This window comes from Atta cephalotes (genome assembly GCF_000143395.1).
Source record: "Atta cephalotes unplaced genomic scaffold scaffold00002, whole genome shotgun sequence".
NCBI lineage: Eukaryota > Metazoa > Arthropoda > Insecta > Hymenoptera > Formicidae > Atta > Atta cephalotes.
This window is the reverse complement of record NW_012130066.1, coordinates 5,104,534-5,124,275: the sequence shown is the minus strand read 5'-3', so window position 1 is coordinate 5,124,275 and position 19,742 is coordinate 5,104,534. Positions and strand designations below refer to the sequence as shown.

General features: G+C 33.3%; 1 protein-coding gene across 1 annotated transcript in view; it reads right to left on the bottom strand.

Annotated features, from left to right (window-relative positions):
* Positions 1 to 19,742, bottom strand: part of LOC105620785 (netrin-1-like) — a 206,605-nt gene that overhangs the window by 100,842 nt on the left and 86,021 nt on the right. Inside the window, exon 2 of the mRNA XM_012202276.1 lies at positions 5,907 to 6,095. Coding sequence (XP_012057666.1) covers positions 5,907 to 6,095 — 189 coding nt within the window. The remainder of the gene's footprint in view (positions 1 to 5,906; positions 6,096 to 19,742) is intronic.

Below are 19,742 nucleotides of genomic sequence, written 5' to 3'. Positions count from 1 at the left end.
ATATATATATATATATATATATATATATATATATATATATATATATAAAATACGATATTGATTGAAATGAAAGTAATGAATATAGAATGAAAGGTCATGGTTGCTCGATCGGATATCGTCATTGAGAGTGCTTATTTTTATGAGACCTAAGATAGAGACAGTTATTCTGCGTCATATAAAACGACGTGTTTGCGCCAAAGGCCGCGTATATAAAAATGACGTTTCACGATATGTATCCTCTGTGAGGAATAATTGTCCGTGATTATTCCCGCCGCGCATTCGCATGATTAGATGAATGCTGGGTCGTTGTAGATGATCGTTAGTGAGCTATGAAATTACGACGCATCGGACATTTCTGTTGTCAATGCAATGTGTTGCTTTCCATACGTATATCTCGCAAGAGTTTTACTTTACTATAATATATATTTCCTCCTTAATAGGCAATTGACATAATTATTAAGGCACAGCGATATTAATATCTATAATAATTGTAGACTTAATATCTGATGATAATTCTATGATTCAATTAGATTTTTTATGATACATGAAAAAACAATTTCTTTACTTTTTTTTATCACGCACTAATTATCAGTATTCTTTCTTATTAAGGAATAAAATTACTACGTAAAACCGAGGCCAAAATAATCATTGACTCTTAAATACCAAATTTATATTACGTTATTAGCAGTCACATAAGACCTTTTACAGCAACATTAAGTTGATTTTATGGTACTCCAATGTTTCTTTTTACCTTCTCTTTCCGAAGAAATAAGTCCTTATGATGATTCTCGACTAGAGATTAGAAAAGGAAGAATTATATTAAAGTAAATGAAACATAGAAATAAAATAAAGCTTCGTGTTATTGAAATAGAACAGAAATTGAGAATTATGTTTGACCGTAATATTTATTATTTAATTTGCGTCGGAAAGAAATTGCATAATTGAAATCTTTTGAAATTATTATAAAATTATTATTATAAAATAAATTTATTATAAAATAAATAAATGTTGAAATAATATAATCTTTAAAAAGCACATTTTAATATTCAAATAGTGACAATAATAATAAAAAGAATTAATGTGGATCATAAATCATTATTGAAATGTCAATATTCTTTGAACCATGGCGATATAAAATCATATAACTTAATAATTTTTAATAATTTTTTTAGAAATATGCTTTATTTATTTGATCCTTTGATTTACATCAATTCATATATGGTAAATAAATCAATAAGGATGGAATTAACTATTAAAAACTGAAGCTAAATATTAAAAGTCTGTAAATACAGTCTAAAAAATTTAAATAGATTTATTAAAATAAATTAAAACTTATTTATTAAAATATGTGAGTTATTAGATTTATAAAGTCGTATTATCCGCAACATATATACGCTAACACAAAGAATATACAAAATTTCTTAACAAACGATAGTCTCGCCACGTCACGTGTAAAACAGCTTTTAGCAAAATGCTGACTTTATTTCTCAGGACAGTCAAAGCAAAGAAACTTTATACGGTTGAAATAAGTAGTAGTCACTGCAGACAAGTAAAGCGAAAAAGGAGTGAAAACGAAATACGGAGAAGGTCGAGGAAATTCTCATTCGTCACCGTGCAAATCTCGAAACGAGCAACGCTATTCTGACCTGACGGTACATCACAGTCGACACTAGGGGTTGTATTTTCCCGCGAAAATGTTGAGCACGAGATTGAGGGGATGGTTTGTCGTGAGTAAGCACGATAGGAAGATGAGAGGGATCGTATGGCAGGACCAATCTAGAGTTCACTAACCGTGAAAATGCTAGTGCATGTCATGGAGGAGACGTGCGTTCGGTGCAATGACGGGACGTTGCAAGGCGCGGCAGAGAAAGATGAGAAATTGCAGAAATCTGCATTTTCGTCGCGCGTTCGAGCTTGTAATAATGGAAGATAGCGGCCGATGGAGAGAGAAGCACACAAACGGATATCTTATAAGGCATATCTTATAAAATGAGTAGCGTCATCGTCGTTATCGTGGTCGTCGTTATCGTTGATGCTTTCAGCAGCGCGCTCAACGGAGATTATTGCTCTCTATTTTCGACGTGAATAGAATTTCGAATTGCATGGAATTCTGTGAACATTTGTGGCAGTAGAGTTTCTCGAGGTTATTCAATTGTATATAGTACTGATAAGCTTACGTTCATTATCCTGCAAATAATGTGTACTTTGGAATATATTATCTCGTTCGTTGCATGCGAGTTCTCTTCCTGCAAGCGATCTTAATTAGCATGCGTTAACTAGACTTAATTACTTAATGTGGCAAGGATATTTTTCCTTGAGAACGATAATATTGAGCTATTGCTATCTAAATAAGTCGGCAAGTAGTATGATATACAAATATGACCACTCGCGCTATTTAACACGACGTTAAATTGAAATTAATCCAGTGGGCGTGGCTAATTATTCAATCAGAGTTGCTTTACCCTTAGAAAGATCTTATCTTCACCGCACCATATTAATCACCATGTAATAATGTCGTAATTTCACTCTATCCCTACCTTGAAAACTAAGAATTAGATACAGCTAGTTTTCTGAAAAAGCCACTGATATCAGGGATCTTAAATTATATACTAGTCAAAGATAAAACCTCAAAATTATAAGATCATAACTTTACTATCATGAAACTCGACTCATAATATATTTCCTTTTTAATTTGCTTGTTTTGAAAAAATAGAATCCTAGATTAAAGAGAGAACAGACACTAGAATTTTATTTTCTGTAATGATTGAAATTTATTGTACAATATTGTTGTTATAATTTTTATAAAACGTGATTATATACATAGGTGAACTGTTTTAAAGTGAAGTTTTACAACTTCATTATATACTTACTCGTTATACCCAACGGAGCGAAATCGGACCATCCTGTCACCCAACTAATTCCTAAATTTATCATCGTTATGGAGAGAGAGGAGGAGGGGCAATCATCTCTGAAGTTTCGAGCGCGGTTAAAGCTCAAACTTAAATTATGTATTAAAATGAAATTATACTCTCCCGTCTTTCCACGCGATCCAACACCGATGGAATCCCCTCGTTCTGAGGATTAATTTATGAAACTTATGCCATCCTAAGACAAGCTTAAATCTTCTTTTCACGCTCGGTATGCGTTCGCGGTGAATGTCGTGTCTCGTTGTTATCTCTAACAGCTGCCATGATTGCTAACGAGAATACAGAATTGAGAATACTGTTCGTTATCTCGATGGCAAGAGTATGCGCAGGCTCTCTTGGTGCGACACTTAGGTTTTATATATTGGAACCAGAAGCCCTGTGAGAGAACACGAGGTAAACCATATGTGCGCTATATCGTTGTCTCTATGAATCGCTAACTCAGCAGTTAATATTTTGGCTGTTAAGCCCGTTAATCATTATGCTTGCTTATAAATTTGATATATGGCAATATGGCGCTTATCGCATAAAAATGGCTTAACTGTTAATAATTTATGAAACCGAATTTTAAGCACTTAAGCGCCTCATATAATATTACTGTGTCATATAAATTTATCAAATAAATTTATCAAATAAATTTTTTACATTTCTGTTTTCACATTACTTTTATTTCTTGATAGATCGATATGTCGATCGATATATCGATGTTTTATATAATGATATCTCAAAGATGTTCAATTCTTGATAATAAAACATGTTTCAAAGTTGATTACACATATCACATTAACATACGATTTTTTTAAAATGATTTTTCTGTTCATTTCTTGTTTATAACTCGGAGACGTTACAAAATATTTATGAAATATAGTGTTTACTGATAAATGGGATTATATCTGACACCTTTGAATGACATGTCTCGAGTAAAATTTTTATTACACGTTTATGCGTGGATGTCTCTTTTACAACTGGTCTTCGCAACGAGCATGAATGTCATGTAACATAAAAAATATTCTAGACCGTAAAAAGTTAATTAACCTTACAATTCAACACGACATGTACTCCTTGTTAGAGAATATGTGCGTGTTGTCCAGTGACATACATAATTAATCGCGCGAAACCTGTCTGTCAAGTGCGAATACCTAGAATCTCGCGAAAATTCTCGCAATTGTAAAAAAAAAAACGCATTACTAAATATTCATACACTCAAATGATGGATGGATGGATGGATCTGATATAGACTTGTAGTGCATCCGCGTATCGTGTCATCCTATTGTGTAATCTAATATGACACATATTGTCTTTGCGTATTATTATAACAATTTTGATACCCAATGCAATACTTTCCGTCTACATTGATACGCAATGATGATTTGCAATAAGTCTGTATCTTTTTCTATAGCTGAACTAGTATACACTTTTGGCACTTAAAATTAAATGAAATAGGTATAATATATGATTGACATTTGGCAAATGCAAAGAAGAAAGTTGTAGCAGTCTGGTGCAGAAATAGAAAACAGATCTAATGTCTACTGCTGCGTGGAAGTTACATCAAAAGAAAACATTAAAAAATCATGATAACAAATGCATTTTAAAATTGAATAGGGAAAAAGAGAGGAGTATTTTGCGAAGCTTTCAGATTTGTTGCCTCTTTTTATTACAAGATCTGACAATTGTGTTGATATTTCGCATGAATTTCTGATTTATCACGGTACAATGAGCCTAATATTCTTACACGGTAAATCGACATCGGACAACGGCTCCGCCGTACAGTTACGAACGATATGGGATGCACTGTGCAGACGCTCGCTCACGTAGACCGCGCTCCGATGCATTTACGATGCATCGACGCGCGCTTTCTCACACCGGGAGATCGTTATCCCCGCGGCGGTCTATGAGCCTAGACAAACGTACATAAATTGAATGCACCGAGATTAGGGGGTTGCTCAGCTGGTAACCACTTTGTAACAGTACCACGGAGGGACTGAGACGAATGGTAATAGCGTCCAAGTCTCTCTCAACAGCGTAGCGCGGCTGGGAAGATGCGCTGACTCGATTGGAGAAGTCGTCGTGTCGTTTCTTAGTTCGCTCTCTTCACCGCTTTCGATCAGTCGCTTATTCACAATAAGTGTTCTGATCAGATTCACATAACGTGTCTTTGAATACGGCGGTGAATGTTGAAAATACAGGAACTGTACATAGTCACGCGGAAAGAATGATTGTGGTGAAATATCTAATAATTTAAGTAGATCTAGAAATAATTTTGTTTGGACTATCAAAATAATTGTAATGTGTAGGAAATTTAAGCATAATGAATAATACTGTAAAAAATTTTTACATTTTATAATAGCGATCAATTTTTGTCCTGCATATTTTATTTTATAATCCAACAAAGTTATTTTCGGATTTACATCTAAAAATCGGATTTATAATTAAATTTTTAAATATTTCAAATAAAATTGTTTTTTTCTATGCACTGTTTGGGAAAAATTCTCGGTTAAAAAATGCAACAGTAAAAAAAAATACGCATGTAGAAAAATACTTATGTATATCCGAGTGTTGAAATACTCTTATTAAAATACGTCAGTCTTGTAGAATTCTTATCTGCATTTTTCTTCTCGCAAAAAATACTTGAGAATTTTCGATTCGCAGAATCTCTCTCGCGGAATCGTGATTTCGAAAGCGAATCGTTACGCGCCATAGAGAAAGCTGTATATATGACCCGCAGGATCGTCTAATTAGCTTCACATTATTAGCGCGCGTACATTGAGACGCGTGAAGAATTAGAAATCCTACACGCTATTATCGTCGCTTACTAATCTCGCGCGCGAGACGATAGCAAGTTCACCGTGGTACTTCCGTAATTAACCGTGCCACGAGTAATCGCGTAGGGTTACTCGACGCGAGTGTAATTGCCACGCGCGCGCGTCGCTGAGGTGTCTTTGTTGGATTTACATGTAATTGCCGGGCCGCGGGGGCACTTACGTTTGCAGGCCTTGCGATGTGTGATCGGTCTCGCCGGATCTCTGTAGTAACCTTCGCGGCAGTAATGACAGTGCCTTCCTGCCGTAAAATGCCGGCACTGCAGACAAACGCCTCCGCTGACACGGCCCGACAGCTTGTACAGCTCCATGTTGAATCTGCACTTTCTCGCGTGGAGGTTGCAGTTGCACACTGAAACAGGTAACACGGCAATTTCAGTCAGTGAGCGACAACCGAGGTGCGCTATTATTTTATGACTACCATTTCCTTTAATTTCTCCTTATCTCACTCGCACACGCGCAAGATTTCTTTTCATCCTTTTTAGTCGCGCCGTTAATGCCGATATTATTGTCATTAAAGCGCCATAATTGCGATTGAAGTTCAATGCGGCCGCAATTATTTTGCTGAAAGAGAAAAATGAAGGATACCTCCTTCATTATCATTTAATTTGCGTTGCGTGTGGAAATAATAATGTTAAAATATATATTTTCACCTTCTCCTTAAAGAAGGAGGTCAGTAGTTTACGTTATTCGTGTATCATATTTTTGGACATATCGAGAAAATATTGTTAAAAAGATAATACAATCTACGATCTTAAATTTAGGTGTACATGGCTCTCTATGCAAAATGTAGAGAATGTATTTGAGATAATTTGATTTAAAACGTGTGTAACTTAGAATATATGAAATTCGTTTTTAGTAAAAGTAACACATATTCTTTTTTTTATTCACGAAGTGTACATAGCGGTGAGATATTAGCAAAAAAAGCTTTAATAAATTGAATTTAAAAAATCGACATTTCTAAAAATTTTCCTGTAAATTTCTAAAAAAGAGATATTGTTTATTTATTCCTTAAAGTGATTGCTTTGAATTAATCTTTTCTCGTACAAATAGAAACTCAATTTCACATATTGGTACATAGGTTTGCTTATGCAATTATTAACTGCTTAGAGAAGTGTCTATGATAAGTAAACATGTTCATACAAATTGATTAATATGCAATGATTGCTCGGCTAAATCGCAGCATTTCTTATATTAATTATATTAATTATATTCATCTTGCCAGAATCCGCATTACTTAAATGCCATCTATTCTACTTTAATTACGCATTGCTATGAAATAATAAACGTTGCGTCCCGCTCAACCGATACATACAAGCGACATAAATATATATTATTTCGCCGGTAACTGCGAGTAGATATTTCAGACATTCCTCCGATTGAAGCATTGAGCGTGGCGCGCAGCCACCACTCGTTAATATTACGGAGCTTCATCGTGGAACGCACGATGGAGCGTGCCAGGGTTCCTTCTGTACTTATCGCGGTAATTAGTCTCGAGTTTATTCATCCGGCTGGAGGAAGAAAGACGGCTCGAGAGGATCATCTTCGTTATCGGACGACGGTCCTCGACTTCTCTCGTCGTTCTCGATCTGCTTCGCATAGCGTTGCTAACTCAACCCGACAATAAGAGATAAAGAGATTCAGTAGTCCATAATACGAAAAATTTGAAATTTCAACTTTTACGTAGAATTTTTGTGACAATATCATTGAATCATATTCATAAGGAAAGTTCAATCTGGAAATAAAAAAATAAAATGTATATACAACTTTGCACATAAGTGAAATAATTTAATTGAAATCTATAATAATTTTTTGTTGTAGTTAAAAACCAATTAAAGTAAAGTAGTTAAAGTAGTTACAGTTATATGTTTGTCTTTATTTTTTAGTATAAGACATTATTTACATTATTTAGGTTAAGTTCTCTATTTGTATTTAAACTCTATTATTTAAACTTTATTTAAGCTCTATTTTTATGCATTTTTATGGCTTATTGAATTTTCTTTGTGAATAGGATTTGATAAATCTGTCATAAAATTTCGATTAAAAAAAAGATTGAATTTATGTATTATTTTGGCACAAAAAAATCGTGATGGGAATGCAATTGACTAATCCATTAATCTATCAATATATCAAAATAACAAGCGATAAAATTTAATGAACATTATAAAGTTCACACACTATTGTATGAAAATTGATGAAATAGGATAAAAGTTAATCTTTATAAGGAATTTTGTAAAATTTTTTATTGCAAATAAAAATAATATCCCAAATTTTTTTTAAAGTTTTAAGAATATAAATGCTTTTCTATTATGCAGATTAAATATTTCCAGCTTGAATATATAATTTCTTTCAAACTTTCTAAAGTCAGTTTATAAACACAAAAAACGCAAAGAAATCTCTTATTGGCTGTGAGAATAATAAATTATATGAAGATATTCTCTTGAAAAGTATAATTACGTTTAAGCAATAACGTGATTATAAGAATATTTCAAGAATTCTTGATCTTCAGCTGGGATTAAAATCTTTTCTTGTAATGTTCACTTAACGTCTCAATCAGGCTTTATCTCCAACTTATTTCTAAGTTTTCACTAAAAAGTTAGAATTCTAATTTTTTCCACTTATCTCATTCGTTTATATATATGTATGCTAAACTGTCTTCTTAAAAGTCAGTTATATTTTGATAACTGTAATTGAAAAGAATTTATCTACGTTGATATTATTGTCCCGACAGTTTCACCCTATGCATCGATCATTTGTTTGAATTCTTAAGGAGCTCAGAGGAACTTCTCCGATTAAAATCGTACCGTAATTTTCCTTTATTCAAGCACGCCATGTTCTTTGCGACAGCTTGAAAACATAACAGAATAATTGAAAGGGAGAACGGTGAATGCCAAGGGTGGAATCAATGGGAGAGGCTCGCGATTAATCCATTTCTGTGCATTCGTTCTCTTGTGAATTCTCTCCACCTAATAATCTCGTGTGTCGAATCAGGAGAAGCCTTATTTTTCTCTCGCGGTGACACTCATTACTGTAACTTTTTTTTCCCTGTTACCTCGGCACGTGCTTTGTCCTCCTTTTTTTTCTTTCTTGAATGCTGACGTCGTCGTGTACAGCTTACCTCTGCTGTCATAATTTATATCCTCTTACAAATTAGCGCTACGCTTTAATCGATTGACCGGCGGCGGTGTGAAAAATAGGATCTGCTTCAATTTAAAATAGCGTGTAATTAATACGAATGTCTTAACGATTAAAAATGAACATCATAAAAAGATTCAAATTAAAAAGACAATTATATACTGTTAAATTCATAATATCAAATAATAATTTGAGTTATTTTTAATTTCTATAATCATTGCTTTTACTCAATATGTCGTTAATTTAACTAAACAATAGAGTTAAAATTTAATTTAAAAAATATATTATTTATTATTTATTAAATAAATTTATTATTAAATATATACGTTAATATAGATATTGATTACTTTAATTGAAACTAAGAAATGGATTTATTTATATTTTGACACATGCAATTAAAAAAATAGCAAAATATTATTATTTAACCCAACAGATTGGATTACCATTGATATCTAACCTCCTTTGATATCTAACAGTGAATAATAACTAACTGTGAATGAAATGATAAATATGAAATACATAGGATAGACATGAGATTGAGAAATAAGTATTATTTAGTATTTATTGTCGATATTAAGATATTACGACATAATAATGTTATTACAATAACAAAAACATTATAAAAGAAATTGATAAACTAGAGAAAAACTAGTTAAAGAAATCTCGAAATAAGTTCTTGTTGATGCAATTTCGCGTTAAACAAACTGACATTGATTGAAACGCAAGATACGAGTGAGATATTGCTTCCGGACAAATCATCAAGAGAATGCTCGTTTCTTTCTGTCATGATTCAGTTTTTAGTCCTGTGTATGTTCTGTGTATGTTTGTTACCGGAATCTTCGCCTCTTTACCGGAAATGAAGTAGTGAGTGATTTAATGAAAAAAACTTATCATACATTTTTAAATTTTAAACTCATTTCTTTTTTTTAAGGATGTTTCTTATTAATTCTGTTTCTTCCCAATTATTAGAACATAAAATTTTTCATGCATATCGCTATTTTTATATGATATATCGCCCCCATTTTCTAATGTTTCACAGAATAATCGCTTTTTGACAAATTATATTAGTTAATCACCGACAGACATTGTTATAATACTTTTCAAATATATAAAAATTGTACGCAAATTTATTAATTTCAAGATAATGTTTTCTTAATGCTCTCATTGCAAATCCCAGTGAAAATCTCAGCCGATGATTTATGGGAACTTGGTTTGCGCGAAGCGCAGAATTTGATCGATGGATAAGAATGTTGTTGAATCCAAGTTAGCCGCTATGTATCGGGTTGATCGGATAACCTCTCGATAGTTAATAACCACCGTCAGCCACCGTCTGAAATTCTACGATCGGTTCCTGTTATTAAGTCGTAGCCATGTCAGAATCTCGATTCGTTTTCGTAAAGATGATCATCGTAATTAGCGATTAATCGAAGTATCGGTAAGTTACTGTAGCGTTTACTGCTGGCATATTAAGAGCGAATTAGTGTTTTCAGATCTACGTCGATATTAATTAACTCCGACTGTATCCCACGATTTATAATAGTCGAGTTGTAGCTCCTTTTTATGGCGCCTCTCATAAATCAATATATCCCTGGAGAAAAATAAAGTGTTACTAAAGCAAACAGTGAAACTCTACCTTAGTAAATTTATTTCCAGTAAATTAGTTCTTTGCGGAATACCTGTGATTAAATAAAATTTCGCACTTTATTCTTCACTCAAATTAAATGATAATACTTTCTTGGAAAATATCAAAGTCTTTCTTTAAAAAATGCATGAATTTAATTAATTTTACTGATATTTGTAGTAAAAATATTTATTATTAGTTTTTGTTAAAATCAACGGTATTATTTTTATTGAAACTGATAAAACTCTTAACAAAGTGAGAAATTGATATTAAATATTTAAATTAATAAGAAAATAAAAATTGAATAAAAAATTAAAATATTTTTTTTTAAATAAGTAACAATTCTTAAAAGTTTCTGCTTTAAAATATACATTATTTTTATAGAATTGTTTTCCAAAAGGAAATAAATATTTTTTTAGAAAAAAAAACAACTTGTCATGAATTCTTCTTGAAACGCTATCGGAATATCAACTTCCACGTTATTTTCCTCTATTCTGCTACCAGATATGTACATTCAAACTCTTAGAACCTTTTGACCTTTTTCCTATCGCGCATGTATCATTTGTTTCTCAACTCCGGAATGTATAAAACTTGTTCTCGGAAACTTTATTTTAAAGAATAGAGATGTACCTTTTCCGAATTTTATTCGAAGAGGAAACAGCAAGCTTCTCAAGTGTGATAATCTCTTGTTCCAACAAGAAAAAATATTGCAGAATACTAAAATACGAATAAAATACCTGGTCTGGTTTCTGTCAAGGCAAATTACGTTATATTCTCATTTATTTTAAACATGCATCAAAATCTTTAATATGTTGTTTGACATTTGCTGTACAGTCAAGTTTCTTGTAGGAAACATTTTTTTTTATTTTAAATCATTGCATCTTAATTTGTAAGCAGATGTTTAACAAAAACTCAATACAAGAATATCATATAGAATAGATAAACGTAAAAAAGTTAATCTCATAAAACTAATTAAAATAAATCTTTTTTTATAGAAATTTTTATTAAATACATACTCTTTTCCTATTAGAATTACTTCGCAGAAAATCCTTCGTAATATTTTAATTTTTAATTAAATTTAATATAATAGATGTACATCAAACATTTTTTTGTGTGTTTATTTTTTTATGTTGTATGAAATGATATTAGGAGAAAGACTCCATTATTTTAATTTAAAAAAACGCATTTTCATTTGTAATACATATGTAAAAATAGTCCAATGCATATAAAAATAATACAACTTTGTTACAAAGCATGTTTACTATTTATCGTCTCATGAGTTTAATCTTTATTTTGTCTTTAATAGGATTATATTATAATCAGAGAGTTTCTGCGTTTCCAATTATTCTTGCAATATCTACTAATTGAAAGGATATGATATAGTCGTTTGCTTACGAAGTTAAATCGCTTTGTTAAAATAACTCGCCCAATCTCTGGGATAAAAACTTTCCATGTCGAACATTTCTCTCGAGACCCAGCAGACTGAATGATTTCTTCGAAAAATGTTTCAAACCTGTATTTGCGGTTAGCCAAACATATCTGTAAGTCTATAAAAGAGAGGAAATTACTACTCCGCTTTTTCATCATATCATAATTGATCTAGAAGAAAAAGCAAGAATCTCAAAGATGCATTTAGATCTTATTTCTTCTAATAAAAAAATAAAATCTAAATATATTTTCAAATATGTCAGAAAATATTGTTATATATAAATAGAAGAAATATTTTTAAATAATTCTCTTACAAAGATATTAGAAGAATATGACGTTTATTTTAATTGCAATTTATTTGGCCTTAAAATTATTGTTACGAATCACGTTATATATACGCATGTGTTATCGTTATAATGAAAAGTCGATTTAAACCGTTATTTAAAATTAAAGTTGTCTTGCTGGCTGAACCGAGTAACTTCATGCTGAAACTTCTTCGCGTATTTCGTTTAGCTTCTTTTTCTCATCCCGCGGCGGGAAGAATTCCAGTGCCGCAAGCGAGCGGTCGATTCATACACTTCGAGCGTTTCGCTAACACGTTCAGGTATGCTAGGCCCTTTTATTGGTACAGTACGTGCTCGGAATTTCTCTCTGAAATCTTGAAACGTAATGAAAGATAGATTTAGATATTGAGAATAATCGATAAGATTCTCTTTGATATCTTCATGGAACGGAGCACTTCAATTTCTGTATATTTTCTTTTATAAAATTTAAAACATATTACGTTAAAATAAATACGTTAAAATAAAATAGTAAAAATTTGATAAACGTTCTTTGAAAGTACATGTAATAAGAAGGGAATTTCTGTTATGACTATTATATTGAAAAGCATATGGAAAGTAAGAAGAGAATTCAAGATAATGCAGAAGCGTATCATCGCTTAAGATGGAATTTATGGTACAGATGTCACCGTAATCGTTATAATATTAATGGATTTTAATTTAAGTCCCACTTAAACTTTAAATAGAGTCACCGGCGCGACCGGTGTCTGAGCGTCTCGCGGTACCTCTTCGTAATGCTACGTAAAGCCATAATTATATCCTGTCGTACCGAGGACCCTTTTATCCCATCATTTGCGGTCGGAACCCACGCCAGCTTCGAACCATAGATAACGCAGGCTGTACGATTATCCGCGTTCAAGAAGTTATCCCGCGCCCACAGGTGCCCCGTCTTGGTTTCCATCCGCTTCGACTCGCTCGCGGATTACTCTCGGTAATCACGCGGATCGGCCTTGCCAGATGCGCGATAATTATCGCATCAGACCGATAAGTTTATTACAAAATTGCAGCGCTGGCGCTGGCACGCTTGGAACAGATGCGAGTGCGAGTTAAGTCTATAGACATATTTCTCTCTCAATCGTTATTCCAGCCAAGCGGTTTCCGTGTATAATCATTGCAAAAAGCCAACTGGAAATAATTTTACAATCGCACAATAATCGTAATTCTGAATACGTATTAAATATTTCTGCAATTTATAAGCCAATTATAATTAACGTAGTCATTCGAAACATTGCTGGCGTAAAATTTTTCATTTGAAATAATTCAAATGAAAAGCGTTGTAAATATAATAAAGATACCATTGGAAAATTTCTATACGATATAATAAAAGTAATAGTTTACATCACAAAATGTTATTCTATAATAATTTAATAACTAATTTTCTTCTATAAGAACGCTTATTCTATTAATTTAGCTTTTGCAATATTTATTCAATAAAGGGTTTTTTTCTCTCTTATTAGTTTTATTAAAAAAAAAATGTTCAAAGAAAGATAGAAGAGTGAATCTCTAAAACTTTCTTTTTAGGACTTCAGCAGAATTCTGAAGCATATTGTGAAGGTCTCACATGTCTACTACTCTTCAACTAATTTACATGAAAATAAGCAATCTTAAAATATGCGTGATACGTCTCGTAACATCGACACGACTTAACACTTACTCGCCTCTTGCGCGAGAATTTTGTACAGCCGTTACTAAATAACGACACCATCGTCAATGCAATAAGTTACCGTATACGACTCCGTTATGCGTCTTAACGTGTTGGCGGTGCGCTCGCCGACGTCGTCGTAAAAGCATGCGCACGTCTCGCACCAATCGGAAATTTCGATTATTGCTCGCGAGCGCGATCGTTAACGAGGCATTTATTGCACACGGAGATAAAAACCACGGCCTCGTCGTCATTCGTTGGGCCATTAAGACCGAAAGGGAGAGATAGGCGCTTTGCTGGCCTGAACGAACGAGCGAATCGAATTCCCTTGCTCCATTCAACGGCATGGGCAACTTCCTCAACATGGCCCTCTCTTCTTCCATGAAGGTAGAAAACCGGTAGCTGTCGTCACCGCCCTTTCCTCTCTCACCGCTCTTTTCGCCCAGTTGGATTAGGAAAAAATTCCACGTAGCGCCGCTTAATGAACCGATTTTAATTTTGAGCGGCGCGACGCCCATGGAATAATTAATTAAGAGTATCTCCGCCCTTCGTCATGGGCCCCTTTTTCCCAAACAGCTTTGCTACGTCACACAAAAAAGGAGAAAACAAGAGAGAAAGAGATATAAAAAGCAGAGAAAGACAAAGAAAATGAGAGACATGAAGAAGACTTAAGACTTTCCTTGGACTAAACAATTTTGTCATAGTTGTGAGAAATTCGTGAAACAAATTGAACTAGTCAAGAAAACGCGTTGAATTTTCCATGTTCTCTACGTGTTCGTACAGATTAGCACACTGCTGTGTCTCATTTATGTCATTAAAATATGACATCGGAATTGATTTGTCATCGAGTTGTCGTCGAGACGTGTCAAGAATAATTATTTGAATATTATTTTTAGTGCCAGATGGTCTCTGATATGTAATAATACAAAAAGTTTTAACATTCTTACAACAAGTTTGAGCGTTCTACATTTTACAATTATTAGCTCAACTAAAATTATTTTCAGAATTGTATCTAATTGTATTTTTAGATACTTCAGCAAAACCGTGTATTTATAAAAATACATACATACGTATCTTCATATGTACTTTGAAAGATATGTCAGTAATGCTGAAAAATAAAGAATATACGCTTTCTCCGACGCGTCAGATCGCCATCATCCATATGGAGGAATAACGATTGTTCCTTCTTGGATGCGCGCGAACATAATTCAATCATCCGTTTTGTTGATCCTCTTGCCTGTACCTATTGTGCGTTCAGGTAACAGCAGTCACTAATTAATATCCGTTTAAGAGGACCTCACGCCGGTTTGCGCTGGTGGCCCAGGCTCCTTATGCGCGATCTCTTCTCCACAAATAACATGACTAAAGAAAGGGTTACCGCGATTATTAATGCACCACCGCTCGCGCGGGTCGCCTTTCGGTTGAAAGTTTTGCCGAAACTGCGTGGGATGATCTGCCAGCGGACGCGGGTAAGGAACACCTGTACTGAAATTACGAGCTAATTTTCGTGCCACGAGATACATCGATGCGATCATCGTAATCATGCTCACACCGGTTGTTTCCGGGTGGTCGCCAGAATCGCTCGGTTCGCGCATGATCCTGACCCTCGTGCGATCTTTCGTATGTTCCCCCAGGATCATAAAATTCCCGCGGAATTGCTGGATCGAAATTAAACATCATTGTTTAACTACATTATGGCGCGATACTTGAGCGTACATGTTGCAGTTAACTGTTTTTTTCTCTCATAAAATCATTAGAAGTATATTAAATTTATGTTGAATTCAGTCTCGTGGAATTAATATTTTTTTAAGAAAATATCTGTCTCGTCTCTGTTTGTCTAATTTAATAGCAATTTAATAGTAGATTAATAAAAAGGCAATGTATTTAGAAAATTTAACTCCTTTTATATTTAAATATTTATTAAAATCAATAATTTATTTTTCACATAAATATTTATTTTCCAACATTATTTCATGAAATTGCAAAATTTTTATATGTATGTGCGTACAGAGAAAGTCATAAGTATGTTTTAAAATATTTTCATGAGTATGTTCTTGAATAAAAAGAAAGAATAAATATTTCTATGAATAAATTCTATGATTAAATCGTTGATACTTCGTTGTCGAAATAATAACTATTGAAATAAACGATAATATACCAATCATGTGTATGTTGTATTCAGGTAGAAAACGATGGAGGACACACTTTGAACATTTCTTATAAAAAAAAATTCGCCTAAACTTTTAAATAAATTATTTGATGCTACTGTATTTGTGTCTATTATTTCATCAACGAATCATTTGACTTTATATTCATAGAAATATGTGTTCTTTCTTTTTATCTAGAAATATAAAATTTTAAAACATGTAACAGACCTTGTGTGTTGCAAATCAATATTTCAACAATATTACATTCTTCGAATGTAATTTGCAAAAATTCTTTAATTCTCTACAATTTGACGCTGTAAAAAATATTGAAATTATCGCTATTCTTCAGATTTATCTCATAATATCTTCTTGGAACAATAGCATGACTTGCGATACTTACGTATTCAACGCTTCGAGACTCGTCGCGGCAGATGTCGAAGGTCGCAATTTTCATTGACGCGTGTCACATAAGAGACTCGATGGCATACGGCGCGACGTTCCGAAGCGGGTAATTCCATCGCGCGGCACATCGTCGCGCACTCAGCTCCTTCGAAGGCGGGGGGTTGCTTTTAGCGGACTAAACGCACCTCTTCAATTACCAGCCATCTTCGAGGTCCCGATACCGTGTAATGAGGTCCATTGTGCTGAGACGCGTCCACACGTTTCACATTCGAGTCGAGATTCGCGTCGCCTCGCGCGTGCACTTAGGGCGGCCTTAAACGGATTACTTCGCGCCTTCGTGTTTCCCACTCTCGTCCTGTCGAAGAGGCGAGTTGGATAGCTCGAGAGTGCCACGAAGCCTAATTCGATTTCGACGCTGAATGCGTGCTACTGTCGCGTATCGCACCTTCGGCACATTTACGCGCTCCTACATACGAAAGAGCACGTACGCGGATCTTCATGAAACCTAATTGATCTAGTTCATCTTCCCTGCCTGAGACAATAATGATGCTGTAATGAAGCAAGGACACGCTCAGCTGATAGAAGATTCTATTCGTCCCAATATCATTCCCTTAAACATCAAAACATATATATTCTTTCTTCTCATTTAAAACAATAACAATCATAGCTCAAAATATAGAAATATATATATATATATATATATATATATATATATATATATATTTATCTGGTATAAAGAGATATTTTTGAAAGTTAATACAATTCTGATATCTAATAATATCTGATATTTCTAACAACCTCTCGTATTTCTAACAATCTGTTTTACTTCTCTGTGCGAAAAATATATTTAGAACTTTTTTACGATAAAAGCTATTGTTTTAAAAAATACGATATTTAATTTGCTATGAATAGTGTTTCATATGTTATAAAAATGCATTTTCTGTATATTTCTTGTATTTTCTATATATTTATCTTAAAAAAAAAAAAAAAAAAAACACTAGAATTTATACTTACGATTTAGTTAAAAAAACTTTCTGCATAATCACAATAAAGTAAGCGACGCGAGTTTTTCTTCTTTAAAGAAATCAATAAAACAGGACAACTTTCACAAATCCCTTATTTATTCCTAGATAAAGCCTATATCTTACATTAGCTTGACTGTTAAAGATAACACCGTTTTTTGTTGATTTAAGATAAGTTATTGGTATTACTTTCGTGAGATGCCAGATCGAGATTAACGATCGATCGATTCGCGCATGTGAATTATGCCACATTTTCTCTCTTCTCTCTATTTCTCTTGAGAATGTCGACCTATAAATTACGATGACTTGCGTAGCCTTGTATCGTTTACGGTTTCGATACAAGTGCGTGCGATTTCTATCGCGCCGCGTTTTACGTATAAGACGGATTCTGCTGGAGAGACAAACTCGTTGGAGTAAATCTGCAACTTTTATTATTCTTTCGATGACAGAGTTACTCTCGCTACTGATTTACTGCGAGAAATTTCAAATTTGTGGTGATCTAAACTTACTTTGTCTTCGCCTGCATATTCTGACAATGAGTCACACAGTTACAATCATAAATTTGTTATCTCTATATATTTCTACAAAGTGATAAAACCAGACTTCTGTAACTGTGGATTATAACTTGTAAAATATTTGAAGTTGTTATCTTAATTCTTTTATGTCTTTAATAACATATCTAATCATTAAGTTCTATATTGAACTATCCTAAATTATTAAATATATTTAGTGTAATATTTATCTCCACAGTTTAATGAGATATCGTATGTATATTTCATAATTTACAAATAAATAGAAATCTTGCAACATTGTTAATGCTACAAGATTTCTATTTATTTGTGAATGAAATATACATATGATATATCTCACTAAACTAATTATAAAAATATATAAAAATATATAAAAATTAATAGAAAATGTCATCGATATTAAACAGAATTTGCAGAAAAATTCATTTCATTGAATAAAGAAGCATTCTGAAAGAAGCATATCGCAATACTGCTGAATTCATATTGGATTAGTTTTATGACGTTAATGATGTCATTGGAAATATAAGAATAACAATATATTATTATATATAAAACGTTTTGGTTTTAGAAAAGCCAGGCAGCAATTGTAGTTTACTTTCTAAAAGAAAGAAGAAGTAGTAAAGAAATGTGCCAATCTATTCGACGAGATGCATGATACATCATAAAACTTGATTGGACTGATAAGTATCGAGTATCGATAGTCACATTTACTTCACTTTGACATCTATTGTACCGAAAACAACGCTCTTTATTTCATTCCTTCCTAATATTCTTTATTCAATAATTGAGTCGAAGGTTAGAAACTTGTTATCTATCAGCGTTATCACAGTAGCATATCGCGTTGCCCATGTACATATATCCCGCCCTGTCCCGGTGACTGTAGCTTTGTTTCGTGGAAGTCAGCACGCACATTGTTCACGTTCGACTATCGCTAACCTGGCGCTAGTCATCGCATGAGACACGATCTAACTGGAGGGTTCGTGACCTATCGTTAGCTTTGAAAATTCGAGCGTCCGTGTCAGATCTTATCGATACAACTGGCAATCAACTCCTTCGAACGCGACCGATGATACCTGACTCTTGTCGGCGAGCCGCCTTTGAAATTTAGACGGATAGATCTCTCGCAACATTTCAGTGTCTATATAGTAGCCGATCCATGAAACGCACGTCACGTTGTCTGTCCGGTCTCTCTAACGAGCTCAAATCTAATGGAGATCCTTTCGTTCGTTCGGGGGCGACGAGACGGAGAAATTCCGATTGGATGAAGTCTCGTTGATCGCTCGGCACAGTATGTTTCATTAATCAGTAAAATTTCTATTAGAAGTAAACTATTTTCAGGAGACGACACTTTGAGAACGATACATTCGAGATAACGAGACTTTTATGGAGATAAAAATGTTTCAAAGTTTCAATATCTTGACTTATCTCTAAAGAATAAAATTTTTATCCTCATTTATAGAACAATATTCGAAGAGATAGTTTATTATATCTCTATTGTACAGGCACATATATAGATACTGTTATAAGAGATACTGTGATATGATCTGAAAAATATTTCACAGAAGAGAATATATAAATATGAATTGTGATAAAAATATTTAAACTGTAATAAAATTCTCATGAAATTATTTTATGATTCTGATGATATTGTGCAGGCGTGAAAAAATATACACGTTTAATAAAATATTTTTCGAAAACTCAATATATATACAGATCTGAGACTGCCAAGGC